The 20,794-nt window shown below is 45.1% G+C and overlaps 1 protein-coding gene across 1 annotated transcript in view; it reads right to left on the bottom strand.

Moving 5' to 3' along the window:
* The window catches only part of stac (SH3 and cysteine rich domain), a 157,637-nt gene extending 144,282 nt beyond the window's left edge, over nt 1-13,355 (bottom strand). The window contains exon 1 of the mRNA XM_080193691.1: nt 12,937-13,355. Within this exon, the coding sequence (XP_080049817.1) occupies nt 12,937-13,080 (144 nt within the window). The 5' untranslated portion in view covers nt 13,081-13,355. The remainder of the gene's footprint in view (nt 1-12,936) is intronic.
* Nucleotides 13,356-20,794: the final 7,439 nt, after the last annotated feature.

Genomic DNA, 20,794 nt, shown 5'->3' with positions numbered 1-20,794 from the left:
TCTATCATCCTCTCCAAACGTGCATCCAAAAAAAATGTACGGGTTAGGTTGATTGGCCATGGTAAATTGCCCCTAGTGTCAACGGAATTAGAAGGTTCAACACTTGGGTTTACAGCTTAGAGCTTGGGTGGATTATTGTTAGTGCAGGCTCAATGGCCTCCTCCTACACTGTAGGGATTCTGCGAAAATCCTCTTCAAAAGCTACTTCTGAATCTGCTTCCAACACCCTTTCAGGTGGTACACTCCAGATCACAATATGTGTAAAAAGAGCTGTGCATCTCACCTTGGTTCTTTTGCCAACGGTCTGAAACCTGTGCCCTCAGCTCCTCTAAACACATTTATTAAATCTCCTCTTCACTTACAGTTATTCTAACAGCAGAGAAGGTTAAGTTCTGCATGCTCAGCAAAAGGTTAAGTCGCCATAATCCCAGATGATCACAGGCTGCGCTGTCTTTTGAGGACGGGAGCTGACTGGTGATGATCTAACCTGAGGATCTCCACATTTCAAGTGAAGAGCAAGTTTGAGAAAGCAGGCTTTTGTGAATAACCTCAGTCAGGACAGGAATTGAACCCACGCAGTTGACATCACTCTGCATCATTTAACCAGCCAATTGAGCTAACCAATTCCCCTACATGCCTAGTGCTATTGAGTCAAACATCCTCTGCATTCTCTCTAAAGCATCAACATCCAAAGTCTCATGCTCAGTCTTGAACATGATGATCCAACTAAGGCCTAACCAGTGATTTGTAATGATTTAGCACAATATCCTTATATTTGTACTCTATATCTCCATTAATAAAGCCATGTATCCCATATAGTCTTCTCAACATATCCTGTTATCCTCTGTGTTCCTGCGCCTTCAGGTTTCTGTGTTCCTGTTCCCCTTTTAAAATTTAGTTCATATTGCCCCTCCTCATTCTTTCTACCAACATGCATCACTTCACATTAGGTGTCTATGACATCTGCCATGTGTCTGTCTATTTGACCAGTCTGCCCATGTCCTCAAGTTCTGTTACTGTCCCCATCTTGTTTACTACATTTCCTACATCATATCATTCCAAACTTTTGAATGATGCCCTATATACACAAGTCCAGGTACTTAATAAATATCAAATAGACAACCAGTTGAAATATCTTAGCAACAACACTGCATACTTCCCACCAGTTGTACTTTCTGACTCTCGACTGACTTTGAATCCATTCAGACACTTGGGCAGCTGACAAAAGTGTCAGTAAGGGGTCCCTTTGGAACCATAATTTCATTAGTTTTAAGATAACTATGAAGAATGATGACTCTGGCCCACAAGTTAAAATTCCAAATTGGGGCAAAGCCAATTTTGATGGTATCAGACAGGAACTTTCAAAAGTTGATTGGGGGAGGGTCTGTTGGCAGGCAAAGGGACAGCTGGTAAGTGGGAAGCTTTTAAAAGTATGTAAACCAGGGTTCATGATAAGCACATTCCTTTTAGAGTGAAGAGCTAGGCTGGTAGAAGTAGGGATCCTTGGATGACTTGGGATATTGAGGCCCTGGTCAAGAAGAAGAAGGAGGCACATGACATGCATAGGCAGCTGGGATCAAGTGGATCCCTTGAAGAGTACAGAGGGTGTAAGAGTACAGTTAAGAGCAAAGTCAGGAGGGCAAAAAGGGGAATCCAAAGAGCTTCTACAAATATATTAAAGTGCAAAAGAGTAATTAGGGAGAGAGTAGGGCCTCTTAAAGATCAACATGGTCATCTACGTTTGGATCCACAAACAATGGCTAAGATCTGAAGTGAATATTTCTCATCAGTATTTATTGTTGAGAATGGCATGGATGTTAGGGGACTTGGAGAAATAAGTAGTGATGTCTTGAGGAGTGTATAGATTACAGAGGAGGTGGTGCTGGGATTTTTAAAGTGCATCAAGGCAGATAAATCCCTGGGACCTGATCAAGTGTATCCCTGGACATTGTGGGGACTAGGGAGGAAATTGCAAGTCCCCTAACAGAGGTATTGGAATCATTGACAGCCACAGGTGAAGATTGGATGTTAGGCCTTTGTTTAAGAAGGGCTGCAGGGAAAAGCCTTGGAACTACAAGCCGGCGAGCCTAACATCTGTAGTGGGTAAGTTGTTCGAAGGTATTTTGACAGACAGGATCTACAGGCATTTAGACAGGCAAAGACTGATTGGGGACAGTCAGATTGGCTTTGAGAGTGGAAAATCATGTCTCACAAATATGATTGGGTTTTTTGAAGGGGTAACCAAGAAAGTAGATGAGGGCAATGTAGTTGATGTTGTCTACATGGACTTTAGCAAGTCCTTTGACAAGACACCTCATGGTAGGTTAAATCTCATGGGATCCAGGGTAAGGTAGCCAAATGGATACAAAATTGTGTTGATGACAGAAGACAGAGGGTGATTGTAGAGAGTTGTTTTTCAGACTGGAGGCCTGTGACGAGCAGTGTGCCTCAGGGGTCAGTGCAGGGTCCACTGTTATTTGTCATTTATATTAATGATTTGGATGAGAATATAGGTTAGTAAGTTTGCAGATGACACCAAGATTGGTGGCATAATGGACAATGAAGGTTATCAAGGATTGCAACGGAACCTTGATCAATTGGGCCAGTGGGCTGATGAATGGCGGATGGAATTTAATTTTGATAATTGCGAGGTGATGCATTTTGGCAGATTGAACCAAGGCAGGACTTACTCAGTTAATGGTAGTGTGTTGGGAAGAGTTATAAAACAAAGATATCTACGGATACAGGTTCATAGCTCCTTGAGAGTGGAGTCCAGGTGGACAGAGTGGTGAAGAAGGCTTTGTTTCATTGGTCAGAGGTGGGACATCTTGTTGAAGTTGTACAAGACATTGGTAAGGCCACACTTGGAATACTGTGTACAGTTCTGGTCACCCTATTTATAGAAAGTTATTATTAAACTAGAAAGAGAGTGGAAAAGATTTCTTAGGATGCTACCGGGACTTGATGGTTTGAGTCATAGGGAAAGACTGGATAGACTGGGACTTTTTTCCCCTGGAATGTAGGAGACTTAGGGGTGATCTTATAGAGGGCTATAAAATAATGAGGGGCATTGATCAGCTAGATGGTCAATATCTCTTCTCAAAAGTAAGAGAATTTAAAACCAGAAGGCATAGGTTTAAGATGAGGGGGGGGGAAAGAAGATACAAAAGGGTCCAGAGATGCAATTTTTCCACACAGAAGGCAGTGAATGTTTGGAACAAGCTGCCAGCAGTAGTAGCAGAGGTGGATACAACTTTGTCTTTTAACAATTGTTTAGACAGTTACATGGGTAAGAGGGATACAGAGAGATATGGGCCAAGTGCGGGCAACTGGGACCAGCCTAGTGGTTTTAAAAAAAAAAGGCCGCATGGACAAGTTGGGCTGAAGAACCTATTTCCACACTGTAAACTTCAATGGCTCACTGTCCCTTTAATTCCATGGCTAAAAAGTCTATTATGCAGCACTTTGTCAAATGGCTTTTTAAAACCTTTTCAATCCTAAATTGTTTTTAGAAAGTTTTTAGTAAGTCCTGCCTTGGTTCAATCTGCTAAAATCTCAATCATTTGTCAAACATGATTAACCTTGAACAAATCTGTGCTGACTTATTTTTAGTCTGTACTTTTCTAAATGTCAATTACTTTGGTTGAAGAATATTGTCTCTTAAAATTTCCACACAACCAACATTAGGCTGATTGGTTTGTGGTTTCTGTAATACTTGCAACCGTACAACTCTCCCAAACGACCAAGGAGGATTGGAAGAATGCAGCCAGAATCATTTCCCCTTTACATCCCTCATTAACCAAGAATGTGTATTCCATCAGGACTGAGTGACTTTTCTATTTGAGGATTTCCAACTTTAAAGGACTTCATCTTTCTTTATTTTTAATTTTCCAAATATTGCGGCAGTCTCTTTTTATTGCTCCATTGGCAGCTTCATCAAAGACAGAAAGATACAAAGTACTACTGTAGTGCCTCAGCCATTCTGTTAATCGTATCTTATTATACTCGCGTAAACGTTGAGTTTCTAAGACTACATTCTTAGCCAAGGAGCAGCGGGTCAAATTATGCACCAGCTGAGGGGTTGAAATCTACCCTCCTTTTCACTCAGAGTTGCCAAATTCAGATACAGTTCCCACCAGCTCCACTCCAAAAGTAATGCAGCAGGAGTCAACAAGTCTTTCTTATTATTGGATCTATATTTAAAATGTGAAATCTTGGGCTTGTCACAGTACAAAATTGTTTCTTTTTATAAAGCTGGTACACCGTCCAGGGCTGTCTTTGAAATTGGCAGTGCCTAATCTTTTGGCTTGTTTTGGGGCAAAGACTTGGAGAGAGCCCACAAGAAATCGAGTCTAGTCTGCCTCTTTTCTTTGACATATTTTGCAACGCTGGCCACATGCATTCCTCTGAGCAGTGGTGAGAATAGTGTGCACTGTTTTGGCCTCCTTACCTGAGGAAGAATAAGCTTGCCCTTGAGGAAGTGTGTGGCAAAGAGTTGTTTTATGAGTACCGGGTGGGGTGGGGAAGGGAGGAATATACAACTTTTAAACTCAAGATATTGCGTAAAGACTTATCTTATTTGAAGAACCTAAAAAGAATGAAAGATGGGCTAACTGATAACTAAAACTGCTCAACAGGGTAAACGCAGAGTAAATGTTTACCCTGCCTGGGGAATCTCGGACACATGGTCATAGACTGACAATAAGTAAGGGGTTGGCCATTAATGTCTGAGATTAAGAGAAATGTCTTTTCTCAAAGGGTTGTGGAGCTTTGAAACACTCTACCTCAGAGAACCAAGGATGTTCAGTTGTTGAGTATATTTAAGGCAAGATGTCATAGATTTGTAGATACTAAAAGAAAGATATGGGGATTGTGCAGGAATGTGGAGTTAATGTAAAAGATCAGTCAAGATTTTGTAGAATACTGAAGAAGGCTCAAAGGATCAACTCCAGCTCCTATTTCTGAAAAGACAATTTGGGTATAGAACCTTTCATCCCGACGAAACAAGAATAATTTTCAAGTGCATTACCTGGCTGGTAAACTGGCACAGCACAAGCCCAGTGCATTATAAAACACCTCACATCTCATCAATTTACAGGAAATGAAAATCACAATAAAGGCAGGTTCCACAATGGGCAGATGATACAACCTGTGGGAATACTGCAAGTAACCCCCATACGTCTATATCATCACTTTTCAGTTCTCGTTTCAATCTTCAGTTCTGGTAAGTGGTTATACAAAAACATTATGTTGTCTTGCTTTTTTTTTTACAGATGCTAACCGATCTGTTTACTGCCAGCATTTTCTGTTTCTATCAAGAAAGTTGCAGACTGCTGGATAAATTACTTGGCATACACTGCATGTACTAATTGGGAACTACAGATTTCTCTGCTACAGGCGTTTTTTTTTGCATATTTCAAACGGAATGCTGGATTTTCTGACATGCTAGTTATTTCATTATCTTTTGGTTGCTATTGTTGAATAGATTATTGAAGCACTGAAGGCTGTGAAACCGGTTATATTGAAGGGTATTTTTTTAACATGGTCACATTACAGGTGTCTGACTGGTCTATCCCTGCTCCAACGTCTCAAAATGGAAAGACCTGCTGCAATGAATTAATTGATAGAAATAATCAGATTGCGCAGTTTAGCAATGTCTTGTAGTCTGATACTGATACTTCCCGTCAAACAGACCCAATTAGGCAAAGTGAGTGTTTTGAATACAAGAGTAGACGTTGCTAAAGGCTTGTTTTAAAACACATGCACAAGGAACCTGAAGATTTAATTTTGAAAATTGAACCCAACAATGTAGAGCTCTCTCTTCAGGCTAGACCTCCCACTCCTTGACTACAAGTGGGCAATAATCCTGAACCAGAAAAAAATTGTTTGTCACAGATTAACATATAAAATATTGACCTTAAAAGTTGTATCTCTCCCCAGGTACTAATTGAAACTATTTTATAGGAGCGACCAACAGCTGGTAGAGCGTTCCTATTACAAGCTTTGTAAATAATGATTTACGAGTGACCTGTCGAATTCCTTTTCAGAACTTGGTCTCAAACTGACATTATGTTTGCTGTGCATTTTAGTATCAGCTGCAACATATACTCATTCCACTGCTTAGCCTGTTTAACATCTGAAATTCATTTTTACAAGCGAGATATTTCCATATGTTCCAAGAGGATAGTTTGTCAAAAAATTCCCAAATGCAATAACAATTGTATTTATGTAGCACCTTCAATGCAATAAAACATCTCAAGCACTTCACAGGGGGACCTTCTTGTAAAGCAAAATTCCACACTAAGCCACATAAGAAGGTGTTAGTGTAAATGACCAAAAAGGGCAAATGGCCAAACATTTGATCAAATAATCTAATTTTAACGAGCATGTAAATAGAGACAAAAAGGGGGTAGTATGTTGGAGAGGTTTAGGGAGGGAATTCCAAAACTTTGGACCTTGACTGCTGAAGGCAGGGCCACCAATTATGGAAGCAACTGAAACTCAAGAGGCCAGCATTCGGCAGCTGTCTGCCCCTCTGTCGTGGCTACGTTCGTGGCCAGGTGTCCCTGGAGAGGGAGCATGTGGGGTCCGCGGGCGCAGCTGACGCCTTCCACGCTTGCTGGGCACCGCAGGGGCTGGGGTGCATTATCGACCCTAACAATCACATTTTAATTTGATGTTTTCAAGTTTCCTTTGTACTTCGATTTAGTTGGGGCTGTTTCCCCTCCTTTGGGGGAGCTGCCCCTTTTACTTTGTCCTGATGTAACTTGAGTTTGTTTATTTGGTTTGACCTTAAAAGAGGTCAAGAGGTTAGAATTAGAGGAAAATATACATCTTGGAAGGTTATGGGGCAGAAAGACATGACAGGGATAGCGAGGGGCTAGACCATGAAGTCAATGTACATCAGCGAGCGTAGTTGGATGAACAGGTGTAAGTAAAGATATGGGCAGCAGAGTTTTGGATGACTTTACTGAGGACAGAATGTGGGAGGATGGCTAGTGATACAATTGGTCTTGGTTATGGCACAGATATATGGTCAGAAGTTCATCTCAAGATTAAATACATCAATATTGCAATAGTTCAGCTTCAAGCAATTGTTAGGGAGAGGGATGAAGTCATTTGCTAGCTAATAGAATTTGTAGTGGGAACTTTGGTCTCCCTAGTGTTTAATTGGAGGATATTTCTGCACATCCAGTACAGGATGACAGACAAGTAGTCTAATTTAAAGAAAGATAGTGGAGGAGTCAAGGTGTTGTAAGTGCACACGTGAAAAATGACACTGTTTTCTTTAACAATGTTGCCAAGGAATAGCATGTAGATGAGAAACAGAGTGCAAAGCTAGACGGGTGAGGAATGTCATGGGAAATGGTACAGAAATTGAAAGAGACAACATCATTATCTGACTACTACGTAGATAAGAATGGAACCAAGTAAGTGCAGTCTCATCCAACCGGTCTGTGGTGGAGAAGGATGGTGTGGTCAACCTGGTCAAAGGCTGTATAATGGTCCAAGAAAGATAAGGGATAGTTTATCTGAGTCACAGTCACAAGGAGTGTTATTTGCGATTTTAGAAAGAACTGTTTCAGAACTGTGGCAAGTCAGAAACCTAATTGGAAGGATTCAAACATACAGCTTGGGCAAGAGAGAATCATAGAGTGCCTACAATACAGAAAGAGGCCATTCGGCCCATCGAATCTGTACCAACCACAATCCCACCCAGGCCCTATTCCTGTAACCCTCATTTACCCTGCTAATCCCCCTGACCCTACGGTCAATATAGCATGTCCAATCAACCTAACCCGCACATCTTTGAACTGTGGGAGGAAACCAGAACACTTGGAGGAAATCCACAGAGACACGGGGAGAAAGTGCAAACTTTCCAGGTGCCACTAGGCAGAAAAATGGTTCGGCACAGCCAAAAAGGACCAAAAGGCCTGTTTCTGTGCTGTAATGTTGTATGGTTCACACAGATAGTGACCCAAGGCTGGAACTGAACCCAGCATTGAGAGGCAGCAGTGCTAACCACTGTGCCACCCCAAGAGTTAGGGCAAGATAGGCACACATTTGGGATGTAACTACACATTCAATAGCTTTGGAGAATAAACAGAGTTTGGAAATACAGCAGCAGGGAGAAGGGTCAAGTTAAGGGACTTTTTGCGAGAGGAGGAGTGTGATGGCAGATTGGAAGGAGAGAGGGCAAGACTGGACCTAGAGAGAGGGAGGAAACTATTAACAAAATGAATAATCATGGTAATCAGGAAGGGAGGTTAGGTGGTCAACTGTTCAGTAGGAACTGAATCAATAGAACAAGAAATGGGTCTCAGGGACAAGGTAAGCTCAAAGAGGGAATGAGGGGAGATTGGACAGTAACTAGGGGACAATGTATGTTCAGGGCTAGAATAGGAGAGAACTTTAAAGGATGTTTGGACTGGTAGGTTAGGTATAGGAAAGGAAGTGACCAAGGCTGCTGATTGGATAGAAGCAGGGAGGTTGTTTCCACTGGCATGTGAAACCAGAATTAGAGGGCATAATCTCAAAATAAAGGGTAGCAGATTGAGGGCTCAGTTGAGGAGGAAACCCTTCACCCAAAGGGTTGGGAATCTGTGGAATTCTCTGCCCAGTGAAGCAGTTGAGACTATCTCATTTAATGTCTTTCGGGCAAAGATTTTTGAACACTAAAGGAATTAAGGGTTATGGTGAGCGGGCAGATAAGTGGAGCTGGGTCCACAAAGAGATCAGCCATGATCTTATTGAATGGGGGGGGGGGGAAAACAGACTCGAGGGGCCAAATGGTCTACTGCTGCTCCTAGTTCTTATGGATAGTTTCAATTTTAGTGACAAAGAGGTAATGAATCTCTTGCACTTGTTGTTAGAGGGGAATGTGAAGGAGGAGATGGAGAGAGGGTTTTAAGAAGTATGTTTAGAGTACAGAAAAGCAGCTGGAAATTTCAGTCTCCTGGACTGCCTGGATCCACTACAACTCGCCTACTGCCGCAACCGGTCCACAACAGATACCTGCTCCCTGGCCCTGCACACAACCCAGGAAATCTAAATAACAAAGACACCTATGTCCGTCTCCTATTCATTGACTACAGTTCAGCGTTCAACACCATTGTTCCTACAAAATGTGTCTCCAAACTCCACGGCCTGGGCCTCAGCTCCTCCCTCTGTGACTTGGTCCTGAAGTTCTTAACCCACAGACCATAATCAGTAAGGTTAACAATACCTCCTCCATGATCATCCTCAACACCAGTGCCCACAAGGCTGCACTCTCAGCTCCCTACTACACTCCTTATACACCGATGACTGTGTGGCCAAATTCCCCTACACCTCGATTTTCAAGTTTGCTGATGACACCACCATAGTGGGTCAGATCTCAAACAATGACAAGACAGAGCACAGGAATGATAGAAAATCTGGTGAACTACTGCGGCGACAATAATCTGTCCCTCAAGGTCAACAAAACGAAGGAGATTGTCATCAACTTCAGGAAGCTTAGAGGAGAACATACTCCTTTCTATATCAATGGGGACGAAGTAGAAAGGGTCAAGAGTTTCAAGTTTTTTGGTGTCCAGATTATGAACAACCTATCATGGTCCCCCCATGCCAACACTATAGTTAAGAAAGACCACTAACGCCTCTACTTTCTCAGAAGACTAAGGAAATTTGGCATGTCTGCTACGACCCTCATCAGCTTTTGCAGATGCACCATAGAAAGCACTGGGATGGTTTCTGCTCTGTCCAAGACCGCAAAAAACTACAAAAGGTTGTGAACATAGCCCGATCCATAATGCAAACTAGTCTCCCATCCATTGATTCTGATTATACTTCCCACTACCTTGGCAAAGCGTCCAGCATAATTAAGGACCCCACATACCCCGAGCAGTCTCTCTTTCGACTTCTTCTGTCGGGAAAAAGATACAAAAGTCAGAGGTCATGCATCAACCAACTCAAGAACAGCTTCTTCTCTGATGCCATCAGACTTTTGAATTTGATTTGTTATTGTCACATACAGTGAAAAGTATTGTTTCTTTGGTGCTATACAGGCAAAACATATCATTCATACAGAAGGAAATGATAGAGTGCAGAATGCAGAGTTACAGTCATAGCTAGGAATGTAGAGAAAGATCAAATTAATGCAAGGTAAGACCATTCAAAAGTCTGACAGCAGCAGGGAAGAAGCTGATCTTGAGTCAGTTGGTACATGACCTCAGACTTCTGTATCTTTTTCTCGAAGGAAGAAAGTGGGAGAGAAAAATGTCCAGGATGCCTGGGGTCCTTAATTATGCTGACTGCTTTGCCAAGGCAGCAGGAAGTGTAGACAGAATCAATGGATGGGAGGCTGGTTTGCACGACGGACTGGGCTACATTCACGACCTTTTGTAGTTCCTACGGTCTTGGGCAGAGCAGGAGCCATACCAAGCTGTGATACAACCAGAAAGAATGCTTTCTCTGATGCATCTGTAAAATTGGAGAGTCGTAGCTGACATGCCAAACCTCCTTTTCAATAGACCTACCTTGTATTAAGTTGATCTTTCTCTACACCCTGGCTCTGACTTTAACACTACATTCTGCATTCTTTCGTTTCCTTCTCTGTGAACGGTATGCTTTGTCTGTATAGCATGCAAAAAAACAATACTTTTCAGTGTATGCTAATACATGTGACAATAATAAGTCAAATCAAAAATCAAATCTGGGAATTATCTCACTATTCCAGGATCAGACTGGTCACTGAAGCAGTTTTGGTTTGTGCTGGTTCAATGGATTGGCTGTGCTAAATTCTCTCTGTGTACCCAAACAGGGGCCGGAGTGTGGCAACTAGGGGATTTTCACAGTAACTTCATTGCAGTGCTAATGTAAGCCTACTTGTGACTAATAAATAAACTTTACTGGTTTATGAGCCTGGGATCTAATTGTGATGAGTCCCCATAAAAAAAACCTACATAGAACTTCACAACCAAATGACATTTTATCTTTTAAACAAATTGCTTCCTAATTACAATGCTGTTGTGGATTTCACTACATTGCGAAGCCCCAGGTTCTGGTTCTGTAATTTCAAAATGGTTAAATTCATGTTACCTCCTCATTCTTTTAAAGGAAACTTTTCTGTTACGTTGGAAGCAATTTGAAGAAGTTCTAAAACTAATGCATTTAACGTTTCTTCGAATTCCATTGATCACATTCCTCGGACACTTCAGACAACAATTGAAAAAGCCGGTTATTTCATAGAATCCCTACAGTGCAAAAGAGGCCATTCAGCCCATTGAGTCTGCACTGACTCTCTGACAGAGCATCTTATACACCCTATCCCCATAGCCCCACATATTCACCACGACTAATCCACCTAACCTGCACATCTTTGGACTGTGGGAGGAAACCGGGGCACCCAGGGGAAACCCACACAGCCACGGGGAGAATGTGCAAACTCCACACAGACAGTGACCCAAGGCTGGGACTGAACTGGTTCGTGGTGTGGTTCCACTGTGTTAACCATTATGCCACCGTGCAGCCCCATTTCCATTTGGGTTTGTGGAAGGAGCACCATCAGAAACATTCGGCTCTTAGGATAACACATCCAAAAAGTGATGGCGGGACTGAAAGATAATTCTCTCAGGAGAGGGAGATCATTTCTCCAGAGTCCCTCGCTAACTGGGGCAGGAATCTCTCCCAGCAGTGCCTCAATCATGTGGGTTGGGGGTGTCTCATCCCTGCGGCCCCTCTAAAGGCAGTTTCATCTTGAGAGACCATGCTGGAGATTAGAAGTCAGTTTCCCTGTGGTGCCTAGGAGAACAGTCTCCCCCCGTCTCATTGCCATTCATGGGGATGTGTTGCGGGGGTGTGGAAGGGCAGACAGTTTATCTGCGCTGTCTCTTGCTTGGATGGGGAGGGGGTTGGACAGTGACCAGATGCCTGGGAGAGTTGGCAGTGCCCCACATGACCCCTTGCTCAGGCAGTCTCCTTACACGACGGGAGATGGGGACTGGGGGGGGGGGGGTGGAGAAGAAAGAGGGTCAGTCTTTCTTTGCAGCCCCCAACGTGTGGACAGCCTATCCCCTTCTCTCCAACTCTGGTCCTTCGTCCCACTGGACTTTGCTGGAGAGGAGCATCTCCCAGATATTGCTGGAAAAAATTTCTCAAGTGAACAGTTACCACACTCACTCCAAGGATTCGGCCTCACGCACAAGTGTTAGCCCACCCCAGACAGCCCAGTGACCCCAGACCTTACCCCCCCTCTACCCCCCCCACCCCAGACAGCCCACTGACCCCAGACCTTACCCCCATCTTCCCCCCCACCCCAGACAGCCCAGTGACCCCAGACCTTACCCCACTCTACCCCCCCCACCCCAGACAGCCCAGTGACCCCAGACCTTACCCCCCATCTTCCCCCCCACCCCAGACAGCCCACTGACCCCAGACCTTACCCCCCACCCCAGACACCCCAGTGACCCCAGACCTTACCCCCCCCCACCCCAGTGACCCCGGACCTTACCCCCCCCCCCACCCCAGTGACCCCGGACCTTACCCCCCCCCCCCACCCCAGTGACCCCGGACCTTACCCCCCCCCCCACCCCAGTGACCCCGGACCTTACCCCCCCCCCACCCCAGTGACCCCGGACCTTACCCCCCCCCCCACCCCAGTGACCCCGGACCTTACCCCCCCCCCCCACCCCAGTGACCCCGGACCTTACCCCCCCCCCCACCCCAGTGACCCCGGACCTTACCCCCCCCCCCACCCCAGTGACCCCGGACCTTACCCCCCCCCCACCCCAGTGACCCCGGACCTTACCCCCCCCCCACCCCAGTGACCCCGGACCTTACCCCCCCCCCCCACCCCAGTGACCCCGGACCTTACCCCCCCCCCACCCCAGTGACCCCGGACCTTACCCCCCCCCCCACCCCAGTGACCCCAGACCTTACACCCCCCCCCCCCGGTACCTTGGACTCCCGCTGGCTGAGGGTGGAAGCCGGGGACCCGGGTGTCTCTCCACCGACCCCTTCGTTCTCTTTCTCCATCTCATCGGCGGCAGGGTTGGCGCCGCTCTCGGTCTCCTCCTCCGCCGCCAGCTCCCGGTTCGGCATCTTGTCCTTCCCTCAGCGGCCAAGCCCGGGCATCAGCGGGGAGCCGGGGGGAGTGGGAGAGCCGCCGCCGCCTTCCCCCTGGTCCCCGGCTCCGCTCCTCCTCAGTTATTCCCGCAAAATCCCCACAACTCCGGCCGCTTTGCCAACTCTCCGGAGTTTTCAGCGGGTTTCACCCTCCCGGCTCTTCACGTATTTCCGGCTGCGTGATCGATAGAACAGCCGAGGAGAGGCGTCTATACACAGAGTACAACCCGGGGAGATAGAGGGGGGATAGATAGAGGGAGAGAGATAGAGAGAGAGAGACAGAGAGACAGACAGACAGATACAGAGAGAGAGAGACAGATACAGAGAGAGGTACAGAGAGAGAGGGACAGATACAGAGAGAGGTACAGAGAGAGAGGGACAGATACAGAGAGAGACAGAGACAGGGAGAGACAGAGAGAGGGACAGATACAGAGAGAGACAGAGGCAGATACAGAGAGAGACAGAGAGAGGGACAGATACAGAGAGAGACAGAGAGAGGGACAGATACAGAGAGAGACAGAGGCAGATACAGAGAGAGACAGAGAGAGGGGCAGATACAGAGAGAGACAGATAGAGGGGCAGATACAGACAGAGAGAGGGACAGATACAGAGAGAGAGACAGAGACAGGGAGAGAGAGGGACAAATATAGGGAGAGAAAGAGAGAGACAGATATAGGGAGAGAAAGAGAGAGACAGATATAGGGAGAGAAAGAGAGAGAGGGAGAGAGACAGATACAAGGAGTGAGAGAGAGAGGGACAGATACAAGGAGTGAGAGAGAGACAGGGACAGATACAAGGAGTGAGAGAGAGACAGGGACAGATACAAGGAGTGAGAGAGAGACAGGGACAGATACAAGGAGTGAGAGAGAGAGGGACAGATACAAGGAGTGAGAGAGAGAGGGACAGATACAAGGAGTGAGAGAGAGAGGGACAGATACAAGGAGTGAGAGGGGCAGATACAGGGAGAGAGAATGAAGGATAGATACAAGGGGAGGGAGAGAGACAGATATAGGGAGAGAGAGATAGGGAGAGAGAGGGGGACAGAGAGAGACAGAAAGCGTGGAGGAGCGAGAGGGACTGTGAGATAAAAAGAACAGTGAAGGAGAAAGTGTGGGGAAAGAGAGAGGGGAAAGTCTGTGGGAAAGGGAAAAAAAACAGCGAGGGAGAGAGACGAAGCAGGAGAGAAAATATTGTCGGCTGCTGCTGCTGAAACTTTGTTGTCTGCTGGAGCTGCTGCCCACGATATTGGATAAACAGCTGGAGAAAAGCAGTCCTTCCACCTGTAGCGGAGCAGCTTCCAAGTGAGGATCCTCGCTATGTGTGTGTGCAGCTCAGTATCCTTAGCAATGCTGCTCCGGTGCACTTGTTCCCCCTCCCGCCCGCTCTCAGAACTGGGATTCGCTCACGTGTAAAAATACAAGCGTGTTTGCCCCAGATGTCTACTCTCCTTGCTCATGGACAACAGCAAACTAAAAAAAAAGGAGGGCAATTAAAACAGTTGGTTTGAAATAAAGACATATACCCGCCAGCAGGTTTACAGCAGATTAATATTTGGGATGTTGGACTGTGCTTCAGGATCTTAATGTAACAATTTTCAGATCCTGCTTTCTGAAACAAGCTTATTCAGAATCACTTTTACACCTATTTATGGAACTGATGTGTAGCCTGAGTATCGCAAAGTATTATGGAATGGATCTTTCGAAAATAAGATTTATTTTAATTTGGGATTTACTGAAATTGGTAAGTAATGCAGAATAATGTCCGCCCTTAACTATATTGTTCAACTCAAACGAGATTGTAGATCTGAGATCGCTATAGAGCCGCGTCTTTACAATCGCACATTAATATCACTCTTAATCGTTTATTTTTGAAAAATGCAGCAATTTGCAAAGTGAAACAGTTGCAGCAGGAGTTAGAAACGATCCTTTACAATAGCTGGACAATTTGTAACACTTATATATAGACCTTAATAACAAAACTCCAGTCTTCCGTGCGGCTCCCAGGGAACCTAATGGCAATAGTGAAATTTCCAGATTTACCATACTATTAGGAGTTATCTCTGCCGCAGCTATTTAGGTGTGGGAATTAATATGGGAAGAGAAAGGGAAAATACTGAGGATACTGGAATCTGAAACAAAAACGGAAAATCTCAACAGGTTTGACAGCATCTGTGGAGAGAGAATTGAGCAAGAAGTCTGACAACACCAGGTTTAAGCCCAACCAATTTATTTGCTAGGAATCTCGCAAGCTTTCAGGGTTTGCCCTTCGTCAGGTGAATGGAGAGTTCTGACGAAGGGAGAAACCTGGAAAGCTTGTGAGTTTACTATGAAATAAATTGGTTGGACTTAAAGCTGGTGCTGTCAGACTTCTTACTGTGTTTACCCCAGTCCAACGCCACATTGAGAGAAAATTGAGCCAACGTTTCCAGTTAGAATGACCCTTTGTCAGAGAATTACGCTAAAGCCCTCAAAGTAACCAATGAAACTGCAGAATCTTGATACAGCAAATAGGGAATTGTTCTTCCAAGCTTTTTAAAACATTTTTTATGTGGTTGTCAGTCTTGCCATCCACAGTACTGCTGGCATTGGAAAGCAAATCTTCAGCATGCAAAACTGTTTCCATATTCAAACTGGCTCCCTCATTTAAATGCAGGTCATGTGGATTTCTTTCAGACAGTTTGGGATACAGACAGTATGTGAATAGTAAAAGTCGAGACATATTCAGTGCAGCATGCTTGTGCGCAAAAGGTGACTTTGAATAGATGATTCCCAAAGCTCTTGGGGTTCCCCTTGCTGCTTCTGGCTCTGTTAGAGATCGATCGAGATAGATTGGTATGATGAGTCAACAACTCATAGAATCGTACAGTACAGAAGGAGGCCATTCGGCCCATCAAGTCTGCACTGACCGCAATCCAACCCAGGCCTTACCCCCATAATCCCATGCATTTACCCTATTGTCCCCCTGACACTATAAGGGTAGGGTTTTACTGCCTCGCTCAGGCAAGATCGTAAAATCCCACCCAAGGCCGACAAAGATTTCAGCTCTGGGAAATCGATTCTGGGGCGGGCAAGGTGGTTTGTTTGCAGCCTGAGGGACAATTTTGCATGGTCAATCCAGCTAACCCACACATCTTTGGACTGTGGGAGGAAACGAAACGCCCAGAGGAAATCCACGCAGACACTGAGAATATGTAGACTCCACGCAGACAGTAACCCAAGCCTGAAATTGAACCTGGGTCCAAGGCACTGTGAGGCAGCAGTGCTATCCACTATGCTACCATGCCAGCCCCCCCAAATTCTTGGTATTGTCATGAAACTGCCCGGATAGTGGAAGGTGAACGAGGTGGACTTGGTCTCCTTGGTGTAGCAATTTTATGTTCCTATGAAAGCTTGTTTTTAATTATGGCACTGTTTCTGATTCTATACTTCTTGGGTCACACTGACCCTACCATTCAAAGAAAGAACAAATAAAGAAAATTACAGTGCAGGAACAAGCCCTTTGGTTCTCCAAGCGTGCACTGGCCATGCTGCCCGACTCAACTAAAGCCCCCTACTCTTTTGGGGACCATATCCCTCTTTTCCCATCCTATTCATGTACTTGTCAAGATACCCCTAAAAGTCACCAACATATCTGCTTCCATGATCTCCCCTGGCAGCAGGTACCCACCACCCTCTGTGTAAAAAACTTGCCTTGTACATCTCCTTTAAACCTTGCCCCTCGCACCTTAAACCAATGTCTCCTAGAAATTGACTCCTCCACCCTGGGAAAAAGCTTTTGACTATCCACTCTGTCCATGCCCCTCATAATCTTGTAGACTTTTATCAGGTCACCCCTCAACTTCTGTCTTTCCAGTGAGAACAATCCAAGTTTCTCCAACCTCTCCACATAGCTAATGTCCTCCATGCCAAGCAACATCCTGATAAATCTTTTCTGTGTCTTCTCTGAAGCCTCCACATCCTTCTGCTAGTGTGGCAAACTGAACTGAACACTCTATTCCAAGTGTGGCCTAACTAAGGTTCTATAAAGCTGCAATGTGACTTGCCAATTTTTAAACTCAATGCCCTGGCTGATGAAGGCAAGCATATTGTATGTCTTTTTGACTATCCAATTACATTGCCACTTTCAGTGACTGGTGTACCTGTACACCCAGATCTCTTTGCCCATCAATGGGTTCTGCCATTTACAGTATATTTCCTCTCTGTATTAGACCTTCCAAAATGCATTACCTCATATTTCTCTGGATTAAACTCCATCTGCCATCTCTCCGCCCAAGTCTCCAACCAATTTATATCCTGCTGTATCCTTTTGGTCCTCATCGCTATCCGCAAATCCACCAACCTTTGTGTCATCCACAAACTTACTAATCAAACCAGTTACATTTTTCTCTAAATTATTTATATATATTACAAACAGCAAAGGTCCCAGCACTGATCCCTGAGGAATGCCACTTGTCACAGCCCTCCATTCAGAAACGCACCCTTCCACTGCTACCCTCTGTCTTCTATGACCGAGTCAATTTTGTATCCACCTTGCCAATTCACCGCTGATCCCACGTGACTTCACCTTTTGCACCAGTCTGCCATGAGGGGCCTTGTCAAAGACCTTGCTGAAGTCCATGGAAACAACATTCACTGCCCCACCCTCATCAACCATTTTTGTCCCTTCCTTGAAAAACTCGATCAAGTCAGTGAGACATGACCTCCCCTTCACAAAACCATGTTGCCTCTCGCTAATACATCCACCTATTTCCAAGTGGGAGTAAATCTGATCTCGAAGAACTCTCTCCAATAATTTCCCTACCACAGATGTAAGGCTCATTGACCTGTAATTACCTGGATTATTCTTGCTACCCTTCTTAAACAAAGGAACAACATTGGCTATTCTCCAATCCTCTGGGACGTCCCCTGTAGCCAGTGAGGATACAAAAATTTCTCTCAAGACCCTAGCAATTTCCTCCCTTGCCTCTCTTAGTATTTTGGGGTATATCTCATCAGGCTGATCTTAATGTTTCTCAAGAACCCCAAGAATTCACTCATTAACTTCTTAAGACCAATACATCATTTCCCAAACACATCTGAGTTACAATGCACTCTTCTACTTGTTCTTTCTACTATTTCTACCATTTAACCCCTGTCTCCTTTTCCACTAATAACCCATTCTATTTCTTTCCTCTTTATTCATCTGTCAGCCTATACTCCATTCGACGCCAACATGACCTAATCTCTTCTTCATTGTTCGCTCTGTTTCTTTTACTATCCTTTTATTTCATTGATCAAAGAGATAAACCCTTGGGCAAAATGTTCATGAGGTCCCAGATGCAAATTGACATTGATCTGTTATTGGATTGATGTTTACAGTGCAAATATAGCTCAATGTCAGTGACGACATGAAAATCCAATGGTGATGCTGTTTGCCGCCAAACCTGCCATTTAAACAACTTCTAGCTAATAAATTAGCTTCCTGCTTGAGTGTGAGTACAGATAATTTACATTTTGACCTGTATTTGGAGTAACTCAGTTTTAAAATAAGATAATCAGGAATAAAGATCAGTAAACTCAGTAAAAGTGTCCGTTGCGGCTCAGTTTGCCTCTGAACTGTTGGGTTCCTGCCCCATTGTAGGGCTTTGCATGCAGGGAGCAACTACACTATCAGAGGTGCAGTTTTTTGAATGAGATGTCTGTTCAAGTGGATGTAAATGATCCCATGGTTTTATTTCAAAGAGGATCAAGGAGGTTGTTGCAGTGTACTTGTGTGTGTGTGTGTGTGTGTGTTAATTTTCTTTAATAGTTATTGAATTAATCATAGAACCCTACAGAAAGAGGCCCTTCACCCCATCGAGTCTGCACCAAACACAATCCCACCCAGGCCCTACGCCCATATCCCTACATATTATACCCACTAATCCCTTTAACCTACGCTTCCCTGGACACTAAGGGGCAATTTCTTAGCATGGCCAATCAACCTAACCCGCACATCTTTGGACTGCGGGATGAAACCGGAGCACCTGAAGGAAACCTGCGCAGACACGAGGAGAATGTGCAATCTCCACAAAGACAGTGACCCGAGCCAGGAATCGAACCCAGGACCCTGGAGCTGTGAAGCAGCAGTGCTAACCACTGTGCTACCGTGCCGCCCATTACTTAGTCTGAAATGGTTGTTAAAAATAAAATCTACACAATTTATGTAAGACTCAGAGCCATTTAGGAGACTGACCTCAATAAATGATATCACATGAAAACACAGAGCAGGCTGCGTTTACTCATCTTTATTAAAACCACTCCAACGAATACTAAGTCTTAGATGGAGCACCCAACTGCAACCTAGGCATCAAGTTAGCATATCACAGTCCAAGTGACCCTAGAAAATGCCTATCAACATGTGGGGACTGGTACCAAAGTGAGGAGAGCTGGTCCACATGCTGGTGAATTAGTAGTCATATCAGAGAATCACCCATGCCCCAGAGTTGGCATCAAAGATATGATGGACCATGGGGTGTGGGACCAATGGATGGGGTATGTGGAGTGGGGGTGGGAGGTGGGTCTGGGAGGGGCAAGAGAATGATTTTTTAAACCTCATTTTGCAAAAGGTTGACATTGATGTCCTGTTGTTGGATTGATGTCCAGATGATGGTTCGTGACTCCTGAGGGGCTGTGAATTGGTAATCATAAAGAATCTGAACAAACTCCACAGAAGCTGTGGAGCTCCCCCAGACTGACAGCGGTAAGAGCATCGCCCAAAGTTTCTGGTGTGAGGCTTGCAATTTTCTAATCTTTTTGGAAAATTACCCCTGTGCCATCATTCTAATGGAATTGTATATGGGGAAGCAGGCAAGGGGTGAAGTTTCCTCTCACTGCACTCAGTGTGGGATTTTCCACTGGCTGCAATGGCAGGTTTTTTGTGCCTTATCGTTCTCTTCCTGCATCATTCATTATGCACACACAGGAACCACACTGAATCACTGGAGAGTGGCTTTACTTGTCCTACTCTCAGCTCAGTGCTTCCTCACTCCAGGTATCACATTTAATCTCTGCAGCCCAGGACAGCTGCTGATGAGACAGATAGCTCCAAAACTCAAGAAGACGGCTGCCCCCAAATTTAGAAGCAGCTGTTGAAAGCATTCGAGGCCTGCCGCGATGTCAACTACCCCACTCTGGTTTAACAGGGTCTCTAATCCAGTTTGGGAGTCTGACCACTGTTGTCACAATGTTAATGCTGTGAACAACAGGTCAGCTATCCAGCGCAGGAAGAAGATGAGTGACCATCTCAGCACTCTCAACTCACAAGCCCATCACACATTCACTGGCGTTTCACTCACTGCCAGCCAGCTGAAGGGACATCAGCACTCACTTTCATACACACCATCACATCTCCATCTGGCCTAACCTCCTCTCAACCTTGGGGTGTCCTGATCCTGTCCATGGCTCCACTCACCATTCACCACACATGCCAGGCCTCCTTAACATTTGCCCTGACATGCGTCTTTCTCACACTCTCCATATGTCTTTATGCAGGACTAGCACATGTACAATAAAAGGGAGAGACCCCAGACTGGGGTCCATCTGGAGTCCAAAATCTGTCCCATGGAACTGACCGCAGGGGATGTCAACTATGGCTGAGTTGATGATGCGATATATGGCGCACATGCAAATGAGTGATCTTGTACTATCTTATCCCCCAGCCAACCATACTG

The sequence above is a fragment of the Carcharhinus amblyrhynchos genome, chromosome 8, assembly GCF_965287045.1.
Source record: "Carcharhinus amblyrhynchos chromosome 8, sCarAmb.v2.hapA, whole genome shotgun sequence".
NCBI lineage: Eukaryota > Metazoa > Chordata > Chondrichthyes > Carcharhiniformes > Carcharhinidae > Carcharhinus > Carcharhinus amblyrhynchos.
Note: the sequence above shows the minus strand (reverse complement) of the source record. Positions and strands in the feature narration are given on the sequence as shown.